Raw genomic sequence first — 19,800 nt, forward strand, 5'->3', positions numbered from 1 at the left:
CATGATAAAAAAATATTATATTTTACATATGAAAGAATTGTAATGTTTACTGATAATCTGCCAAATTTCATTAACAATCGCTTACTAATTTAAAAGTTATAGCATGAAAACTATAACAAGCACAAAATGGTTACAAGGTCAGTCCCAAGGAAAAGCCCATGCTGAAAGAGTTAATATGTAATGGAATAACTTACATGACTAATGACAGCAGGTGCTACCCAGATGTGAAGTCCAGGTTGGAAGATAATATACATATGCTACCAAAGCAGTTTTGCAGAAAACCCCACCTCAATAACGGGCACAGAATATGGGCAGATGAGCATAGCACTTTCTGTTCTCTCCATGTTCAATGCAAATTTCAAGAAAGAGAAGTATTACCTGTAAAGCAACACAGGTTATTTTGTGGCAACCTGGATGGAAAAAAAACAAAAACAGATAGCTCAACATCGCAGAGCCACTGTGAAGAATGGAAAGGAGCAACTGGAGGGAGACAAAACCACTCCATGGTATAAGTAATTTGATACTAAGTGTCAGGGTCATCCATATCTGCAATAGATATCACACAGGGGATGTCAACAGGTAGAGACCAGAGAAGCCTTAAGATGACAAATATGATGGGAAGAGACATGAAAAATTAGAAAAGAGTTATCACCCTTATAAGAATAAACTAGCCAGATGAGGTATATAACCTAACTAGGTAAAGTGGAAGGAGATAAGTTACAACAGGAAGATGTATTACATGGCAAGAAAAGATGTTGACAAGTGTTCTTCAAAGGAACAGTACAAGTAAGAGAATAATGAGTAGACTGTACAGAACAAAGTAGATGATATAAGTCAGCATGATCATAAAGGGAAGATGAATGGATTAAACCTCCAATCACACTCCCAAGCCACCAAATTTTGGTGAAAAAGAAGATTATCCCATCCCTGTGATAAATACAGGAGACAGCCAAGACAAAAGTGAGAGTGATGGCCTCTGCAAGCAAGAAGAAGAAATATGTTGGAAGCATATAAAAAAAAAAAGGTTTAACTACTCCAGACTCAGAGCTTTGTCTGCTAGAGCTTTAGATGCTAAAATTGGAGAACTAAAAGAGTGGAAGTGAGGAGTGGAGGGGAGTTAGAAAGATAATGATGATAAAACTTCCTTAGTGGGAGCAAATCCACCAAGAAACTTCAGAGAATGGAGAGACCACTCTGTGGGAAGGATCCAGGCCTAGGCAAAATAGTTGATCTGCTACCAGGGCCTGTACTCCTGAGACATGTTAAACCAACAATTGAACATAGTGGCTGTGGTCCAAAAGAGGAAATCAAGAGCTGGAAAACAAAGGTTCCTGGAAGCAGTCAACATCTCAAGGACACAGAGATAGAGAAACCTCATTTCTGGAGATCAGATGCTGGAAATGGATCAGGCAACCAGAACTGCGCCCCACGTGAACTGAGACATTGGTGAAAAGGTTTGTTTGTAGGATTAGTTGTCATCAGGTACAAAGCAACATAATGTGCCACTTATGCAGCACTCAATATGGCTATGGAAACCTACATATGTGAGTGGAATGAGTCCTGGAGGACTCTGACCTGAAACAAGTCTGGGTAAGGTGGGGGAAGGAGGTCTAGAGTCTTGTGGGATCAAGTGAGCCACCACAACAATGAGATGAGAAAAAAAGACAAGAATCTCTGAATATACCTGCACTGACAAGCCAGAAACCACTGAAGGGGACATATATGGGCACATCCAAAAGGAGCATGGGACTTAAAAGAAGAGAGAGTCCTTAAAAGAGACAAATCTTCTAGTGAATGAAATTAAGGATATGAGAAGGATATCAAAAGCTCCATATCTCAAAAACACAAAGTTAGAAAGAACCCCCCTCCTCCTAAGCGATTGAATTAGGGTAGTAGTGAGATGGAATTAAAGGTAAACCAGCCACCCCAAATAAGAAGATTCCTAAAGGAGAGGGGATGGAGAAAGTCACATTAGAAAGGGCAAGTAGAGGCCAAACCTCTATAATAAACATCAGGAATATAACCTCCAAGCAAAGGCCCACTGGACCCAAAGAAAATAAGAAGGGGCCATAGACAACTTAAAGGGTTAACAATTTAATGTTTGACTGCGTTGGATGAGCTGAAGGAAGCAAAAAGTAAGGGAAAAAATCAAAATCTTGAGAAAGTGCCAAACACACTTCAACCTAGATCATCCATCACTGAAAAAACTGTCATCAGGAACTGAGGAGAGATCAAAGTTGGTTCAAATGGGGCAGACTGATGACTGTCCATCAATCTCCCATCTGCATGGGAATGAAAAAATGTGGGAGTAAGACCACAGAATGGAGTTGAGAAATTGTCCCGTGCATTCCAAACAGGTGAAGTAAAGAGTAGTAGGACAGAAAAAAAAAACTTGAGAAAGCACCAGAGTAATTCATTGGTCTGTAGCCAAGGGATTCAACGGGTGTGCATAGTAGGAGAATAGTCTTCACTGGACTGGAGCTGAGGTGTAGCTCCAGAAACAAATTGCCTCTAAGGCCTGTAATGGACAGCCCTTAAAATGGGGGGGGGGGGACCTTGGAAAGAAACAAGTGCTCATGGGGAATAATGCACAAAAAGGATGTGTTGCCCTCCTACTAGTAGAGGGCTATAGTCTGCACAATATACGCTAACACGTGTAAAGGTGGGAGCTTTGTTGAAAGTTTGTGGCATGTGCAAAAATACTTTATAGCCATGTGCGAGATAACAGCTATTTGTTGTGCAGAGAGGTGACTAGCATTTCTGAATTTTAATTCTATATCTATAACAATGTACACCTTATATTTTAGCTGAGGCTATTTACCCAACTAATAAACAAACAACAAAAAACTGGATCTGGCCAAAGAACCCATTTAAAATATATTCAGTAATTGCACTTTCTTATTATGCTTGTTTGAAATGTCCACACACCAAAATTACAGGTATGTGATCTTTGTTCATAGGTAGTTTAGCCAGTAGTGACAGAGATATGAGGCTATATTTAATAAACATGGATTAAATTGAGGATTATAAAAATTGATAATCCTAAATAAACAAAATTATACTTTTAGAAGCATTTTAAGATATGTATTTAACAAATACAGGCCATCACACAAGAATGTGCAATAGATTTTACCTTTTGTTTTTTCTGATTAAATTGTTCCGTCTTATAGGCTCCCATGACTGGTTTATAAAATCCTTTTCCATCTGATCGTACTAGAACAACATCTTCAGTGTTACTCTTCCTTTTACTAGATATATTTGCCTGTGGCATAGTTTCCTTAGCTTCTTTTGCAGCCTGTAATTGTGCTTTCAGCTTGTTTGCATACTCTGTATTTCCTAAAATTTCAGCTTTCACTATCTTTGCACCAAGTTCATTCATTTCCTTCTCAGACAGTACAACAGTTTTTGTTTCATTACTTGTTACCTCTGAGCTTTGATGTGAGTCTTCCAATAGCTTTCTTGATTCTGAAGCTATAATAATAATTATCCCAAGTTTGCTAATCACACTAAGTTGAATAGTTTATGACTTAACTCCAATAATAATCTACAATATAAATTATAATATAATTTAATTCAACAATTTCATAAAGTAATAATTGTCTAATATAAACATATTTTCTTGTATTATTTCTAGATTTTAAAAATAGCTACCAGTACAATGGTTGACCCTCCAAATGATAACTATTTTGTTTTGGTGTGTTGATAAATATAGCATATTTGTATGTGTACACAGGTAAAGTTTAACAGAGATGAATCTATATTTAAAACAAATTTGGATAATAATGTAACATAGACTTCATAGCTTTTTTGGAAGAAATATATATTTGGATTGCTAAGATGTAAACACTACAAAACATAGCAACTGATGGAGATCAGTTAATAAAATTACACTGCAATGAATGAGTTATAAGTAACTACATGAATAACTAGTCTTTATGTTTTTGTTCAAATATTTGTTACAGTTTCTTTAATAAAGCTTTGTAAAATGGAAGTTCAAAAAGTAAAGTAAAAATAAAACAACAACTACATTAGAAGCTTTAAAACACATAAGTCATAAAAAATATTCATCTTCCCAAAGGAAATTGGCAGGAATTTCTAAAAAATGAATATATTTACTTTTAAACTGTAAGAAAATAAAATAATTTACAGCTAATATCACATACAAAACTACAAATTTCAATATAACAGAAACCCCCCCCCTCACCTTCACAAGAGACAGCATTGTCTGTAACAATGAATTCTTTCTTCTTCCATCTGGATACAGATGATGATACTTGAGGCATTCTACTTTTTTTTACATATGGCTCTCCATGAAATGAGCTATGATTCTGATGTAAAGCAACATATGTATCATCATCTACTGGTTTACTCATTTTAGAACCATACTTTCTGGTCGATTCTCTACCTGATTTATTACTTATCCTATCAGCATTTTTCAGTTCTTTCGAAAACTCTTCAGATTTTGCCAACATTGATTCTAGTCTTTCTAGGGACTAAAAAAGATTTAAGAATGAAGAACAAATTATTTTAACAATATGTTCCTCATCAGAACTTCTTAATGTTAATTTCTTGGAAATCATCTCACTAAGAGCGTTATAATATAATGAAACAGACTGTTGATATTAAAAGTTAAAAAGAATGATAAAATAATATCCATAAAATAATTTCTTATTTGAAAAAATCTAAATAATTCTTTGAATCCAAATATCTAATGAATTTTTTCACTTCCAACACTCAGGCTACTTTAGTCAGATTGAATAGTGGGATTTGACCTCACTTTTAGAACGTATTCATGACCTTACATAGAGGAGTGTTGTTGTTTTTTAAGTAAATATGAACACATTATTATCTTAAACCTTCTGCTGCACTGTAACACAGGGCCTTTGTTTGTAAGCATGCATTGTGCTATGGAAGCTAAAGTACAATTTACTAACCTTCTTTCCTTATATCCCTGCAAATACGAATTTGTTTTGACTACACATATAATGCATGCTACTGCAATCCCTAAGTTTTCTAATGGTTATATTATACATTTTGTAGATGGTCATTTCATGCATGCATGTCTTCAGCAGGATCATTTTCACAGAAAATTTAGGATTATTCCTAACATTCACTGCTTTACTGTGTATCTCTGTTTGGCCAAGACAAACTCAAAAAAAAAAGAAGAGAGAGAGAGAATCTTACTTATAGAAAAGATTTCCTTCCATACTGTCCCAAAAAAATCAAAGCAGTGAATGTCACAGAAGCCCAAGATTTATAAGAAATGTTTTGAATACTAAATATCTGTAAAATTTGTGCTGTATGTATGTACATCAAGATGAATAAATTACATAACTGATAGCAGAAGGCCTAAAAATGTTGCTCAAGTAATTTTTGACTGTTACTAAAAGATAAATGACAGAACGTGATAAAATAAAAGATTCCAATATGAAATTTTAAACAACCTTTTCCAGTGGTTTTGAAAAGCTGTAAATTTAAAACCTCCAAAACAAAGTTCTGCACAGCAGGGGAAGAAACTTCAAGAAAGTGTATTGTGCATATGTTGATATTTTGTTGCTGTCAAAACATGTAATAATTTAAAATATTTTACATTCAAGTGCATACAAAAAGTGATGAAACGTGAGTTCTGCAATAAAATATTATTTTATTTTACTTTAATCTATCACTTGTAAAATGTAACTAAAATTTAAAAAAATGCTCAATAATAATTATATATTCCTTCCAATAATATTTTTTCTTTCATCAACAATACTACTCAACTAGATCATCACCTTAACCAGGTACTTAGAATTCATGGTGACAACAGAACCTATAATGTGTATTAAAAACCATTTACAATACAAGAAAATCAATAAGCTGAACAATTATGATAAGGGTTTATCATTTCTCAGTGAGGAACTGCAAATTGTCATAAATTGCCTTGTTTAGATGTAAGGTTTGTTAAATATTTAATGTAATTCTCTTCACAATAATAACAGGTTTAACAAATGTTATACCGAAATGAGTTACAAAGTCCTCAAAATATGAGCTATATATTTGAAACCTCAATATGTGTTTAACAAAAAAAAAAATTATGGTACACTAAACATATTTCCTACCCCCCATCTTTCAGCTGCTACATCTTCCATGCTTCTATTCTCCTCCTGAGCTTTCTCTTTAATCCTTCTGTAAGCACGACGTAACCAACTCAATCCAGCATCTCCAGTTTGGTGCCTTGTAGTCTCAGCAGTCTCTTCTTGAGGTAAGCCTGTGCCACCATGTTTCCAGTATGGGTTTAACTCTCTTACCTTGTAATCTTGCTATTTAAGAAAAAACAAAGCAAAGACATATACAGATAAAATTTAAAACTATTATAATTCTATTAGAAATATAACCCAACAATCTTTTTTTTTAATCAGTAATGATGAAACAAAACTTAAAATAATTTATTTTACATACACATCTTTCTGTGAAAAAATTTTAAAGTACAGTTCAAAATTACTGTTTTAAACGTTTACAAAATTTCCGGGCTGGTCTATCTAAAAAAATATTCACTATGCACTGTGAAATCTTTCAAGTTATTGATAATCTAGAGTCATAAATCTGGTGTCAGCTAACAAATTACTTAAGTCACTCAAGGATGAAAAAAATCTTCAAAAAACACCACAAATCAAAAGATTATCTATCAATTATATTGAAACTTCTATGACTTGAAAAGGGTGAGTAAAAAAAGATCAGTACCAACAAAAAATTCCATCCATTTTTCACAAACAGTGTTATTATAAGTATGTGTAACAGATAAACTTAAAAGAATAATTTTGTAAATGGCCTACAAATACAATTGGCTTATCAAACTTTTTGCAATAGCAAAGCTGGCTTGTAACTATGTTGAGGCAATAGGAGGCAGTTGCCTCTTCTTATATTTTCCATAATATATTTTTAACTTTACCTACTATTGGAATGCAACACAAAAAAAAAAACAAAGAAGTAATAGAATTATGCTTAATACAACTGAGTTGCAAAAAACTACTTTTGTGTTCAGCTCAATGTTCTGTGCTCATATTCTGACCAGATGCTTATCCATAGCAGAAAAATACTGCATGGTCTTTTCTTCAGCATGCTGGTATTTAATTCAGTTCTCAAATTTACTATACTTAATGTAATAAAGCAAATTATACACAAGAGGTTAACAACAGTTAAAAAAAAAAAAGTCCCTTCCTTATATTTCTTTTTCTCTTATCTGAGTACCTTCTGCAAGAGTTAAGTAAAATTTGATGGTGATATATTGGCTCTCATAACTAGTTCTGATCTATGTGTTTTACACAGTTCTTTGCACATAATACTACAGCCAATACTTTTCAAGACCCTGGAGCAACTGAAATATTTAAAATTTAATAATAAATGTCATTGCATTTGTATAACTTTTAATTAATAATAACGGCACTGTTTTTTTAGTAAGCTCTTAATCTATCTTTGAAGTTATTACTTATTATAATATTGAAATTTTAAAAAAGTAGAGTTTAATTTAGTACAGACAAAAAAAGCCAGTTGTATTTAGCCAAACTGGTGAAGTTTGGCAAAAATAATGATATTTAAAAAAATTTCTACATCCCCTTGCCTCTTCTATTTCCAAGTACTAGTAATGGGCTTGAAAATGAAAATACTATTAAACCAAGTATGATGCACACAAAGCCATATAATGACTGGTTCCTATGCTTATAAAGCTATTATTCTTTTCTTGGTGTTCAAGTGTAATCAAGTATTTATTGCTAGTTTATTCTTTATTTTATTCATGTAAAAAGATAGAAATTGTAAAAAGCCAGGAATCAAAAAGAAGTCCTATTGTACATGGTTATAGCTCAAGAGCACACTGCTAGCAACAGTTATCTGTAACTTTCATAACTTCAAGAATTTTTCCAAATTAAACAGTGATTTAACCTCAATATTTGATATTATTGTTTTTCATGTAAAGTTTATAAGCATTGCTTTTTCCTGTTTACTTGCACAGACAAAATAGATACCACAATTTCTTTTAATTGATATGAAACTTGAGAGTAATGCAGTACAAACCACATAATTGTTTCCCAAGAAAACATGCAAGACTGGTGAAAGATATATGGTGAATGTATATACTCAGTTGTTGTTTTTTTACAGTGGTCAAATAATAACATTATTGTTGAAAAGTATGCAAGTATTTATCAACAGAGCTTTGCTATTACATGAAAACAAACATTAAAATTTGCAGATTGTATTCTTTTTTAGTATATAATGCATCAAAATAACTAATGTATTACACTATATATCTGTTAATTTGTGTACGCACATTTATATACAATCAGAATCTACTTATTTTGCATGCTTCTTGTTGGAAGGATCAAAAAATAAAGTATGCATTTAAATATTTGGATGCATTTTTAGATTATAATACATTTACAAGCAGGCCAAAACCCACTTCTACATATAATACATCAAATAAAGTTTTTTTTCTTAAATCATTTAACTTTAGAAACTTTAAAACAATTTTGAAACAAAACTTCCGGGCATTTTTTTTTACAGTTTCATACTTTTTAATAATTTCTTCCTTATCAGAAGGGAGTTCTGGTTGACAACATGCATCAGTCACGAGCTCATGGAGTGTCACACCTCATGGCAGGGGCTCCACAGAGGATCAGCTGTGGGAGACCACATCTCAACAATGGTATTCTTTTTGCACAAGATCAAAAAGAGGGAAAGACAAAAAAGGCTAAAGTATTGCAGGGATGGGTGGAATGTGATCATGACCAATGGAGTACCTGCACATAAGTGGTCAGTGAGTTAATATGTGTAGTGTGGTTAAGGCATGATCAAACTGTAGAATGTGTGCTCACCTCAACTCTACTAGACAGACTCTGGCTGTAGGAAGAGGACACAGTAGCTCTTTGATGGGTTACCTGTACTAGACTGATGATGTCATTACCATCCTGCTTCTCATTGTATTGTGCTAAGCCTAACTGATGAAGATTCTCCATGGTCCACCACCCCAGTGGCTAGAAACTGGTAAGTGGCAAGGGTCTCCCATGCTACATTTGAAGAAAAAGGGAGGAAAATCCTGTTGGGAAAACCTGGAGAAGTGCCTAGATCCCTATCAGACCACCAGCTGGAAAGGTCTTTTAGTGGAAACTGTGCAATGGGTGACCACAAAACCCTATTTTAAAAAGTGTGAGCCAAAGAAATGGGCAATCACTTCCCTGGTGCTGGCTTTTTCCATGATAGGCTATGGAATTGGTACAGTCCGGATCAGACATCTGAGTACATTTGAATACCATAAGGATACTTCAAGTGGTCTTGCAGAACTTCACATTGAGCACTGGCAGAGCCAGGGCAGAAGGGCTGAACACTTTCCGTTAGAGGAGGCAACACCAATCACCTGGCAGGACCCTGTTTGACAAAAAGGAAAAGAAATGAAAAGGGAAACACACTTACCCATTTCAAAGATGGTGGGTCAATTGAAGTATGGTAACTGGTGAAGATAATGAGCGACAAACACATGGGGGAGTCATCCACATACCTGCCTGGAGGATCTCGTCTGAGGGCAGGTGAAAAATGGGAAACAAGAGAATGAGAAAGTTGATGAATTGGATGAAAAAAACTGTAAAATAGCTTGCAAGCATCCACACCTAGGGTAGAATATACCAACCAAAGAAGTTGATGAACATATTAAGTAAGGGTAGAAGGAGAGAGATCTCTGGAAGAAGAGGGGACCCAGGGTAAGAACAGATGATGGTGGGGAACCTGCTAAGGGGCTGTCCATGATAAGGAACAATGAACAGCCGAAACAACACATAGGAGCCAATCTGGATCTGAACGATCATAGAGGTGAGAGATAAAATGAAGAGAAATAGGAGAGAATATACAGTTACCCTGTTGAGCAGCAGAAGTCTGAAGAAGGAAGGACTGGTTCTGGTAGAGGAGTATATAAATGTAGTGGAAGACGGTGTGAGAAGCAACAATAGCATAGACCTTTGAACAACAGCAACCACAGGTGAGAAAAAGGAGGAAGGTGGTACAAAGAGCAAGAAGCCAACTGCTCAAACAGGGCAGATATGAAAGCATGCAAAACCAGGCAAGGAAGTCATTGAAGAAGGAAGAAGAACAGAATAGAGTGTAAAGGGCAGGGGAAGAAAACATCCTGTGGTAATGGAAAAGGTGAGATGTAGTGGACAATGCCACCTGATAACCAGCAATCGTGAAGACTGACAACCCATGGTCAACCAGCTAGGTAAAAAAGGTAGAAAGATGGTTCACAATAGGACAGCTGGTAGGAATGGAGTGGCAGATGAACCAATAACGAAAGATCTCTATCATATTCGTTGATAGACAAGCAAAGTGGAAGGGCAATAGGAATGCAACAAAAAGAAAGCTAAATGATCAGAGAGCCTGGTCCAATGAGCAAATCCCACACGTGAAGATAGAGGGATGAAATCCCTTTATAAAAAATGAACATGTGAGGATGAAACAAGAGTGAGGGGACATCACATATAGAAAGAGAGTTCTGGATGCCAAGCAATAGGAATCAAGGCAGAGTTGGCAAAAGAGCACAGTATGACTCAAGAAAGAGTATCACATATGATGGTGAAAACCTGAGAGAGGAGGTAGAGAGGATAGGCATACAGAAAAAAAGTGAGATCAGTCCTGGCTGAAAGCATCTACAGCCAGAGCCAAAAGATGAGGATCAGGAGACCAGGAGAGAGGAAGTTTGGAGTCGAGAGGGGTGGCAAAGTCATTTATAAGGAATGTGCCCAACGAAGAGCAAGTCCAATGAAAGATCAGGGAATGAAGAGATCACTCTGTGGGTAGAACACAGTCCAGCCTAGGAAGGCAGTCCACCAGAAGATTCATAGCTCCTAGAATTAGAGGCAAAAAGACAAACCCAATGTGAATGAGCACTGAAGAGTAGGTCCAATGCCTAGAAGGAAAGGGTTCCCCATAGATGGTTGATGTAAGAAATGACCATGGAAATGTCAGAGAGGATCATGCCCAATTGATCCAAACACTGGAATTCGTGTCGTCTTCCAGAAATACACCTCAACCTGAAAGGGAAGTATCAGTGAAAAGATGGAGATCCAGTTTGTGGGGTAGAAATGGAACACTGGAAGTAATATATATACATGGTCTGGCCATCATGACAATTCCTTGAGTATAGAAGAGGAAAGGTTCACAATCAAGGACAATGGAACCCAAGAAAGAAACCACTGGAGGAGCCACATGTGTGCATGCCCCAAAGGAATGAGGGATTCCAGGAAAGCCAGAGTCCTCCAAAGCAAAATAACCCTTCATGCAAGATAAGAATGAGAAGCACAATTCCTAGTGGTTAAATATTCTATAGCTCTCAGGCAAAGAGGAAAATGCTTAGCTCAGCTGAGACAAGAGATAAATAAAATGCCCAAATGTATCCAAATATTGAATGTATATGAGAAAGGACTTGGATACCTTGAGACGTCACCCCAACCAAACAGCCTCCTGCAGAAGAAGGGAGATGTGAGAAGAGGATACATCCCAAGAATGGGCCAATGGAAGCCAATCATCCAAGAAAAGGAATGGCAGCCTCAAGCTGGGAAGATGGTGAGCAAAGGCCTTCACAATAGAAATAAATATAATATAATCCAATGTTATGTTGAAGGGAGAGGCAAGGAGTTGTAAGATGCAAATGTTATTGACAGAACACAGAAAATGTCTGGAGGACAAGTCACTATGGATGTGCAGGAAAGTGTCCGATACACTGACCATAGCCAACCACAAACTGGGTGAAAAAAGACCACAGATAGGGTTGGTGGGAACAGAAAGGGAAATGATAAAAAGAGCAAAGAGAAGTGGGGAGAAAATGTGAAATTTGTCTGTAAGTAGAAATTGAGACCAATGGCTGACGAAGAGGAAAATACAAGTACTCACATGCCAGAATAGTTTTTAACAAGAAGAGCAATGAACTAGACATCGGGTAGTGGAAGGACAAGGAAAAGAGAATGGTCTGGAAACAGGAATGGGAAGGATATGGGTGGACAGATCCAGACAAGGAACAGAAGTCAAAGGGCAAGATAGATAAAGAAGAAAAACTTGGGAAAATAATGGGGACTGAAGCTGTGCAGCCTCAGTCCAGGTCTCCAGTGAGAAATTAACACCACCAAAGACTTCTGGGTGAAGAAGGAGAACTCAACAAAGACCTCATGTACAAGAATGAGAAAGGTGTACAGTAGAGAGAGACAGAGCAGAACAAGGGTAACAGGCTAAGTTAGCACAAAAAAGGGGAAGAAACCTCTTCAGAAAACCCCTCTGGAGCATGATTAAATGCCTCAGACAAAAGGCAGAGAGAAGAAAATGAATATAGGAGGGTGGTGAGAAATAGAAAAGATGGAAAAATGGGGAACCAGAAAATAAAATAGAAGACAAGGGGCCTAATTCCTAAGCAGGACGAACAGAGACCTATGAGAGGAAATCTATAAAGGAAAGGAAGAATGTCTGCAAGTAAGGACAAAAGAGTCACAAACATGAGGGGGCCAAGGCAAGGGTGAGGAGCTGTTAAAAAAAGGAAATAGCATAAACCCTTAATAAGAAGCAAAAAAGGAAAACAAAGCAACCCCAAAACTGGGGTCATAGAATAAAAAATGGGCAATATTAATCTTTTGCAACAGGTACCCTTTTAAAACTTTTCTACGCAAATCATTGATTTACATTCAAAACTTAATTAACTCTCTCAACACGAGCTCGGTCAAATTGACTGACCACATGACCTCTTTGTACTCTTTCAAAGTCTTTATAGATTTGATACTACTAACTTTTAATATAGTGTGTATATCTTCACGGGATTTGGCAGTCTTTCAGTGAACCTTACAAGTCTTTCACATACAAAAACTCTTTTTTTGTAAAGGTCTTCAGTATTTTGAGTATTTGTTTTGAATAGTCTGTGTGCAAATTGATTTTCACATTTAGATTAAAAATACTTTTTTTATCTCAATAATCTCAAATTTCATTTATGTAATCTCTAAAACCTCCTAAATTGGTCAAACTGACCAACCTCATAACCACCAAAAAAAAATTTTAAAAATTGAAATAAATCTAAATTACCCCCTTTTTTCTTTCTAGAATGACTTCCAATTGTAACATGAAACTAGATTCATTTATCCTAAGTAGCTTTAAACTCGTAACAGTATACATCTATTTATAATTAAATTTTATTGATTTATTGCCCTTTGAACTGTATCTAACTACTATTGGTGCCATTATATTGAAAATCACTTGGGGAACATGCAGCTCATGTTATGCTATCAAATTACTTTACCCATGAGCTACTCCGAGCTGCTTGCATGCATGCCTCGTGAAATATCTTTATTATATTATTATTATTATTTATTTTACCTAATCAAACATTAACTAACCTGAAGAGATATCTATTTGTACATTTTAGTTACTTTTAAAATAATGAATAAAGAATAAACATGAAAAACAAGAAATAAAGCGCTTACCTAAGTATAATTTTTTTTTGTCAACTATCAATCACACTTAACCCTACTTTTTTATACTACTGGTAGTAGTGTATTAAATAATTTTTATTTAATTAAGTAATGCGCCAAAGAACAAAGAATAATAAAATGCAAAAAGCAGACAATTTCCTTTAACAATCACAATGTTTCTGGCTTTTTAACAATGCGACAAGATCCGTTACAAATTCATCTAAGCTAGTCATTATCTTTCCCATGGGAATGAAGCTTGTACTAACATAGAAAATGACAATTCTCTGTTCAGAAAAATAATTAATATGTCATTTGATAGATGATAACCTTGGTTTTCTATTGGTTATACATAATATAGTATTTAGAGTAAGAGAGAACTATTAAGAAATCCTGAAAGAGAGGATGTGGTAGGTGGGTGTGGCAAGAAGGGTCTGATTTTCTATTTGATGACTCTGTAACCAAACAAGATTTAAGGCTATAAAAATTATGGTTTGTCTGAGCAATGACAATTTTATAACGAGTAATTTACATTTAATTTCGTAGTTACTGGAGGGGTGGTGGATAAAATAAAGAAGAGAAGATACCTAGAGAAAATGTGTCACATTAGGGGAAATTCAGGATTTTTTTAAATATTGCCTAATAGCAGTAATAACTTAAAACTTATATAATATTAAAATATGGATTATTACCTAAGATTTTATGCTATACTAATTGGTATAACATAAACAAAAACTACTTTTATAAAATTTTGAATGTAAGACACTAAAACCTTGTGTCATGCATAGTAAAGGATACCCATGGCAATAGGGTTAAATAACTTTACTATCAATGTATGTGAATGAAATTAACATTATAATGTATGTTATGATTCAAAGTTTTATGTTATCTAAGTTTTAATTCCTTTATTTCAAAAGAAACCTTTGAAGAATACTTAAACTTCAGTTATGTGTTGTCACATGACCCACAAGCTATGAAAAATCTCAACTATTACACTTCCTGTCTTGACTCATATAATGCCAGTTCTGTAGAAGTATGTCTAGACAATTAAGTATGTTATCTTGCCCTATTGACATGCAAATTTCAAAGTTCTCTAGTTGAATGGAGTAGAAAGTAATAAATTCTGTCAACCCCTGAGGGTGTCACACCCACCTTCTATACTTTTGCTTGAGCTTTATAACATACATGTAGTTGCTGTATACTGTTTAGCCCTCGATTTAACAATCACTCTCTCAGCTAGCCAAACTACTCAACTTAATTTGTAATTTAAAATTAAAGACAATATTTAGAAACTTACACAAATACAGTAACTATGTGTTTTTGATATAAAATTCAACCTTTAATTTTCCAATGTATTATTTGAAGTATGAAATATTCCTTTATTTTTTCTCTATATAATACCAATAATTATATTTTTCTTATGTTTATTATATTGAAGCAATCAATTTTTTATATTCATCATAATTCTATGTATTTAATAACTTTAATACCAGATGTCAGTTATTGTTACAAATGTTGCCTAGATACTTATTTTAAACTTAGTTTTATTGCCCAGTACAATGTTGCCTGAGGAAGGCTCTGGTAAGAGAGCCGAACGCTCACAAATAAAAATGTATGTTAACACAGAGAGAAGTCCATGTATAATAAAAATAATACCCAGATGCACACCCTCAGTATTCCATTTCCTTAGTATCTGTGCAAGGTTTCAGATCTCTAGATGCTTTCCTCTTAGAACTATGGCACTGATTGACTGACACACATAAACACATAGGTTGTTTTATTAGTTTAGATCACAGATATTACGTAAATGATGTACAATAAAATCTACAACTGTATTAATATTATAGTTCTTAAGTTTGAAAAACAACTAAAATGCATAATTTTAGAATCTTCTTCATAAACCTTTTGTAAGAATTTCAAGTAGTTTCTTAAAAACAAGACTGATATTTCTTGTGCTAGAACTAACCAATTTGTTCAAATGTTGCACAGAGTACCATCCAAATAATGTGCTTAGTGATAATAATCTAAGTCATATTTTAAGTTGTATTTGTAAACAAAAACTAACTTTTTCTGTGATTAATTCTTTATTCTTTTTCTTCTTTTCCAGTCTCTTTTTTTCTCTAAATTCATCTGAGTTGACAGTAGGAATAGCAGATGGGCTAAGATCCATCCATTCTTCTCTCTAAAACAAAATATAAAAGAAATACAATTTGGCATTGAGCTTGGCAAGTGTATCAAAATACTTTCTCTGTCACAGAAAATATCAAATTTATGGACACAAGTGGATCACAGTACACATTTCATAAGCTTTTACATAGTTTGAATCAAAATTTAAAATATTTTATTATAAACATATGTCAATAAGCTTGGCTCAAAAGTTTATAGTTCAAATTTTTATATTTTATCCAAGTCTTAATTTTAAAAGTAAGCATTTATATAAATTCTCAATCTTGAACTTTGTGTCATATGATGCAACAGGCACTCTAAATTCCTTATATTAGTGTTTTTTTTCTACTCTATTGTGTGCTTCAGATTGTTCAAGAAATTACATACACATAATTACCCTATGGACTACTTGATATTTGGAAAAATTGATGATGACGACTATAGATATTGATAATCCTAAATATAAAATTTGAGCATACAATATTTTTGCTTCAGTGAGATATCATTATTTTCTCACATCCACTTGACATGCCCTAATATTTCTTTTGCCTTTCAAGACACATCTATAGTTCTCTCTGACATTGCTATTGGATAAGCTTATGACCAATAGAAATAGCAGTTTCAGAGTTATATTATCTAAGTTTTAATTTTTTATTTTCAAAAGAAATATTTAAATTAATTTTTAATCTTGAACTTTGTGTCATGTGATTTATCTTGTGCTCTGATTTCCCATTTCAGTTTTTCTTTTTACTTTTAAGTGTGTATTGGTGTGTCTGAGAAATTAGATACACATAATATAAATATTAATAGCCCATCATACAAAATTTAAATGTTGAATCTTTCTTTAATGAGATATTATATTTGTCATAGCCACATGACAAGCTCCCCTATTTCTCTCTGTCTTTCAAAACATGTCTATAATTCTATCTGACAGTAATATAATTGTTTAACCTATTTATAACTTAGATATAAAGCCAGTTGAATTATAGTAGTTTTTGAATATATTTTTGTATTATAAAATGAAAATCTAAAAGCAAAATCTATTTTGTGGACACCCAACATAGTGGGAAAAAAGTAGTCTTATCAAAGTCCATTCTCAAGTACACAAATACCAATCTGTCACATAAGTCTTAAATTTCTTAACATTTATGTGCATTTTTTATTTATTATTATATCTACTTTTTAACCCAAGTTACTCGAGTGTAAATATTAGAAACTTATTAAAAAAATTCATGAAACCAGCTTCATGTGATTGTAACTTGTTTGTTTACACTAAGTTCTCATGCGTAATTCACTGACTTTCATGTTGTTAAATAATCTAAAAAGCATTGCACAATAATAAAAATAAAAGCAAGCAAAAGTTAAGTTTTTAAAAACGTAACCTGTATTAGAATAAATAATTGTAATTGTCTGTTACAATCTATAGTCATTTAGATAAAAAAGACACTTGTTGTTTTATTTAATATTTGTCGCCATGGTATAGCGGGTCATAGAGTTTTCAACAACAAACTTTTAGCTAATAGCTTCATCTCATGACCAATTTGAGATCTAATTATAGCCACAGCTATTCAAGACTCTCTCTTGTTCAGTATTTTGTTTCACTGTTTTCACTAAAGTTGTGTAGAGAAAATAAAAGACAAAGTATAACATTTTACTCAAAGAAAATTTTTTATATTCATTTAGAAGGATCTATAAGTTAAGCAAATGAAATATGAAAATTGTAAGGTGAAAAAAGTATTTATTTTAAACATGAAAGTCACCTTTCACACAGACTGACTCTGTAAAGGATTTTTAATAAAAGAACTTTATTAAAAAAGCTAATTGTTCAGTGTACAGCAGACTTGCAATGTTTACTAAAAGCTTGAAAATTTTTGTGAAGATACACTTAATACATTCAGATGTATATTAAGTATAGTTTTCTGGTAACAAGGTTGGTCAAAATGAATGAGCCCCATACACAAAGAGATAAAAAAACCACACAAAAAGAAAAGGAATTTATAAAATATTTAATTCATTTCTTTTATGGTATTTGATGCTAAATTCACTATAACATTCCTTGAGGTAGCACAAACAGATAGTAATTATTGAAATGTTTCAAGTATTTTCTTAAAAACAATATTGATTTCTCTTGTTATAACCAAGCCATCTGTTCAACTATTGCACAGAATACCACCAAAGAATGTGTTTAGTGATAATAATTCCAGTTAATACTTTAAGCCCAATTTTTAAACAAAAACTAACTTTTTCTGTGATTAATGCTTCTTTCTTTTCCTGTCTCTTTTTTTCTCTTAACTCATTTGAGCTGACAGTGGAAATATCAGACGGACTAAGTTCCACCCATTCCTCTCTCTAAAACAAAATATATAAAGAAAAAACATTTTATTTGTAAACTTAGAATATATATTATAAAATTTCTCAGTCAACGAATATATCAAAAGAAAAAATCTAAAATTCTGAAATAAAAGGGAACACACAATGCAACGATATTCAATTGATTTCTTTTACTATACTTGACGTTAGATTCACTAAAAAATTCTTTGAGATAATACACATAAGTTGTAATTATTGAACTTGTATTTATCACATTATCCAAGCAACATTCTTAATCCTGAAAGGGCATGTAAAATTGATTTCTATGGTATTTGTTTACTTGAAAGGGAATTAGTGGAAGATAGCTAAGAATTTATATCTCAACTTTTAAATGAGACTGAGGTAAGCCTTCCAAAGAACAAACTTAAGTTAACTGGAAGAGATCAAAACAAGAAAAAACACCCCATGAGAAACAATATAATAACTCAGTACAAGTCATGCATAAAGTGCACAGACAAAAAAGTTGATGATAATCTGTATTTAATCATTACAACCTATACAAAGGGAAGAGATGATAAAAGGAGAAAGGTTTTTATCTTACCTCCTCAACAAAACTCGAGAATGATAAAAAAGTTTGTCATGTTGAAAAACAAATGATTTCAGAAATATACAGCATGGTAGATGTAATAATAACATAAATTTCTGATCAATGACGATTCTTGACAACTCCAAAATATAAAGTGGATTAAGGTATTAAAACTTATTATAATTCAGAGCTTCAGTTACCAGAATAATCTGCTTAGTTAAAAAGATATCACTGAATGAGAAAATGCTGAAATTAGAAGGAATGAAAGAGATTTAGTGAAAAAGGTTCAATAACATGATGAAAAATTGCTAAATATAAGCTCAGTAACTAAACAGAAAGGCAAAACCAAACCTTTATCCAAAATAAAAAAGGAGATAATCGACCTGTTATAGAAAAAATGGAAAGTGAATTACCAATTCACATACTAGAATAGTGGAGGAACTGCAAGAACAAGTTTAAAAAGGTTGCATGAGTCTTGAAGAAAACTAGGCTTTTCTAGCAAAAGACCACAGAACAAATGCCAATAATAATAGCATTGATTATTTACCTGAGAAAAAAAAAAAAGAGAGACGTGCATTGCTGTAACATATGCAAACCCTACAGAAAAAGGTGAAATGGACATCTGATTGTCAAGTGAACAAGAAGAACAAACAGTGAGGCTAAATGTGCATTGAAAATTAGATGATGTCCACTCTAACTAAGAACAATGCCTTTTAGGTAAAAAAGCATAATCATGAACAAGAAACCAAATAGTATGTAGCTTGTAACGTTATAATTTTCTTATACTGAAAATTTATTTCCGATAGGTACTTACCTACTCTCACAAGATTAGCTATTCTCGTTCAGTGCTGCCCTCTATGTGCAAACATTTTTTTTATACATGCCACAAGCCTTGCACTACCCCCTTGTTGGAATTAGTACATTCTAACATGTCTCTCATGTAAATTAACCAATAACACATGTGACTCCCTCTACACTCCTCTACCGAACCTTCACTTCGAAGTTTGGCAGAAGGTATGAGCACCGGAGAAGTGAGGAGGAAGGGTGGGAAGTGTGAGAGGATGTAAGTTCCTATCAGAAGTACATTTTCAGTATAGTAAAATTATAACTTCTGATAAGTCACTTACCTCCTCTAACATGGTTATCTAGAATCCCACATTGAGAAGGAGGAGGGACCAGTGCAAGGGAATAACAGAAGCACCCACAAAAGAATCTGAAGGATACCCCTTGCCATGAGAGAAAGAGATCCAGATATCAGAGGAGGAGAACTGCACCACT

The 19,800-nt window shown here is 33.7% G+C and overlaps 1 protein-coding gene across 3 annotated transcripts in view; it reads right to left on the reverse strand.

The window, feature by feature from the left end:
- The window catches only part of LOC106459201 (CWF19-like protein 2), a 65,645-nt gene that overhangs the window by 38,746 nt on the left and 7,099 nt on the right, over nucleotides 1–19,800 (reverse strand). For 2 of the 3 annotated variants that reach the window (XM_022385635.1, XM_013918800.2), the window contains exons 3-7: nucleotides 17,868–17,975; nucleotides 15,526–15,642; nucleotides 6,099–6,299; nucleotides 4,205–4,493; nucleotides 3,134–3,471 (exon numbers count right to left, since the gene is read on the reverse strand). In XM_022385635.1, coding sequence (XP_022241343.1) covers nucleotides 3,134–3,471; nucleotides 4,205–4,493; nucleotides 6,099–6,299; nucleotides 15,526–15,642; nucleotides 17,868–17,975 — 1,053 coding nt within the window. The remainder of the gene's footprint in view (nucleotides 1–3,133; nucleotides 3,472–4,204; nucleotides 4,494–6,098; nucleotides 6,300–15,525; nucleotides 15,643–17,867; nucleotides 17,976–19,800) is intronic. The other variant, XM_022385636.1, reaches the window with a different exon arrangement.

This window comes from Limulus polyphemus, unplaced genomic scaffold, assembly GCF_000517525.1.
Source record: "Limulus polyphemus unplaced genomic scaffold, Limulus_polyphemus-2.1.2 Scaffold574, whole genome shotgun sequence".
Taxonomy (NCBI): Eukaryota; Metazoa; Arthropoda; class Merostomata; order Xiphosura; family Limulidae; genus Limulus; species Limulus polyphemus.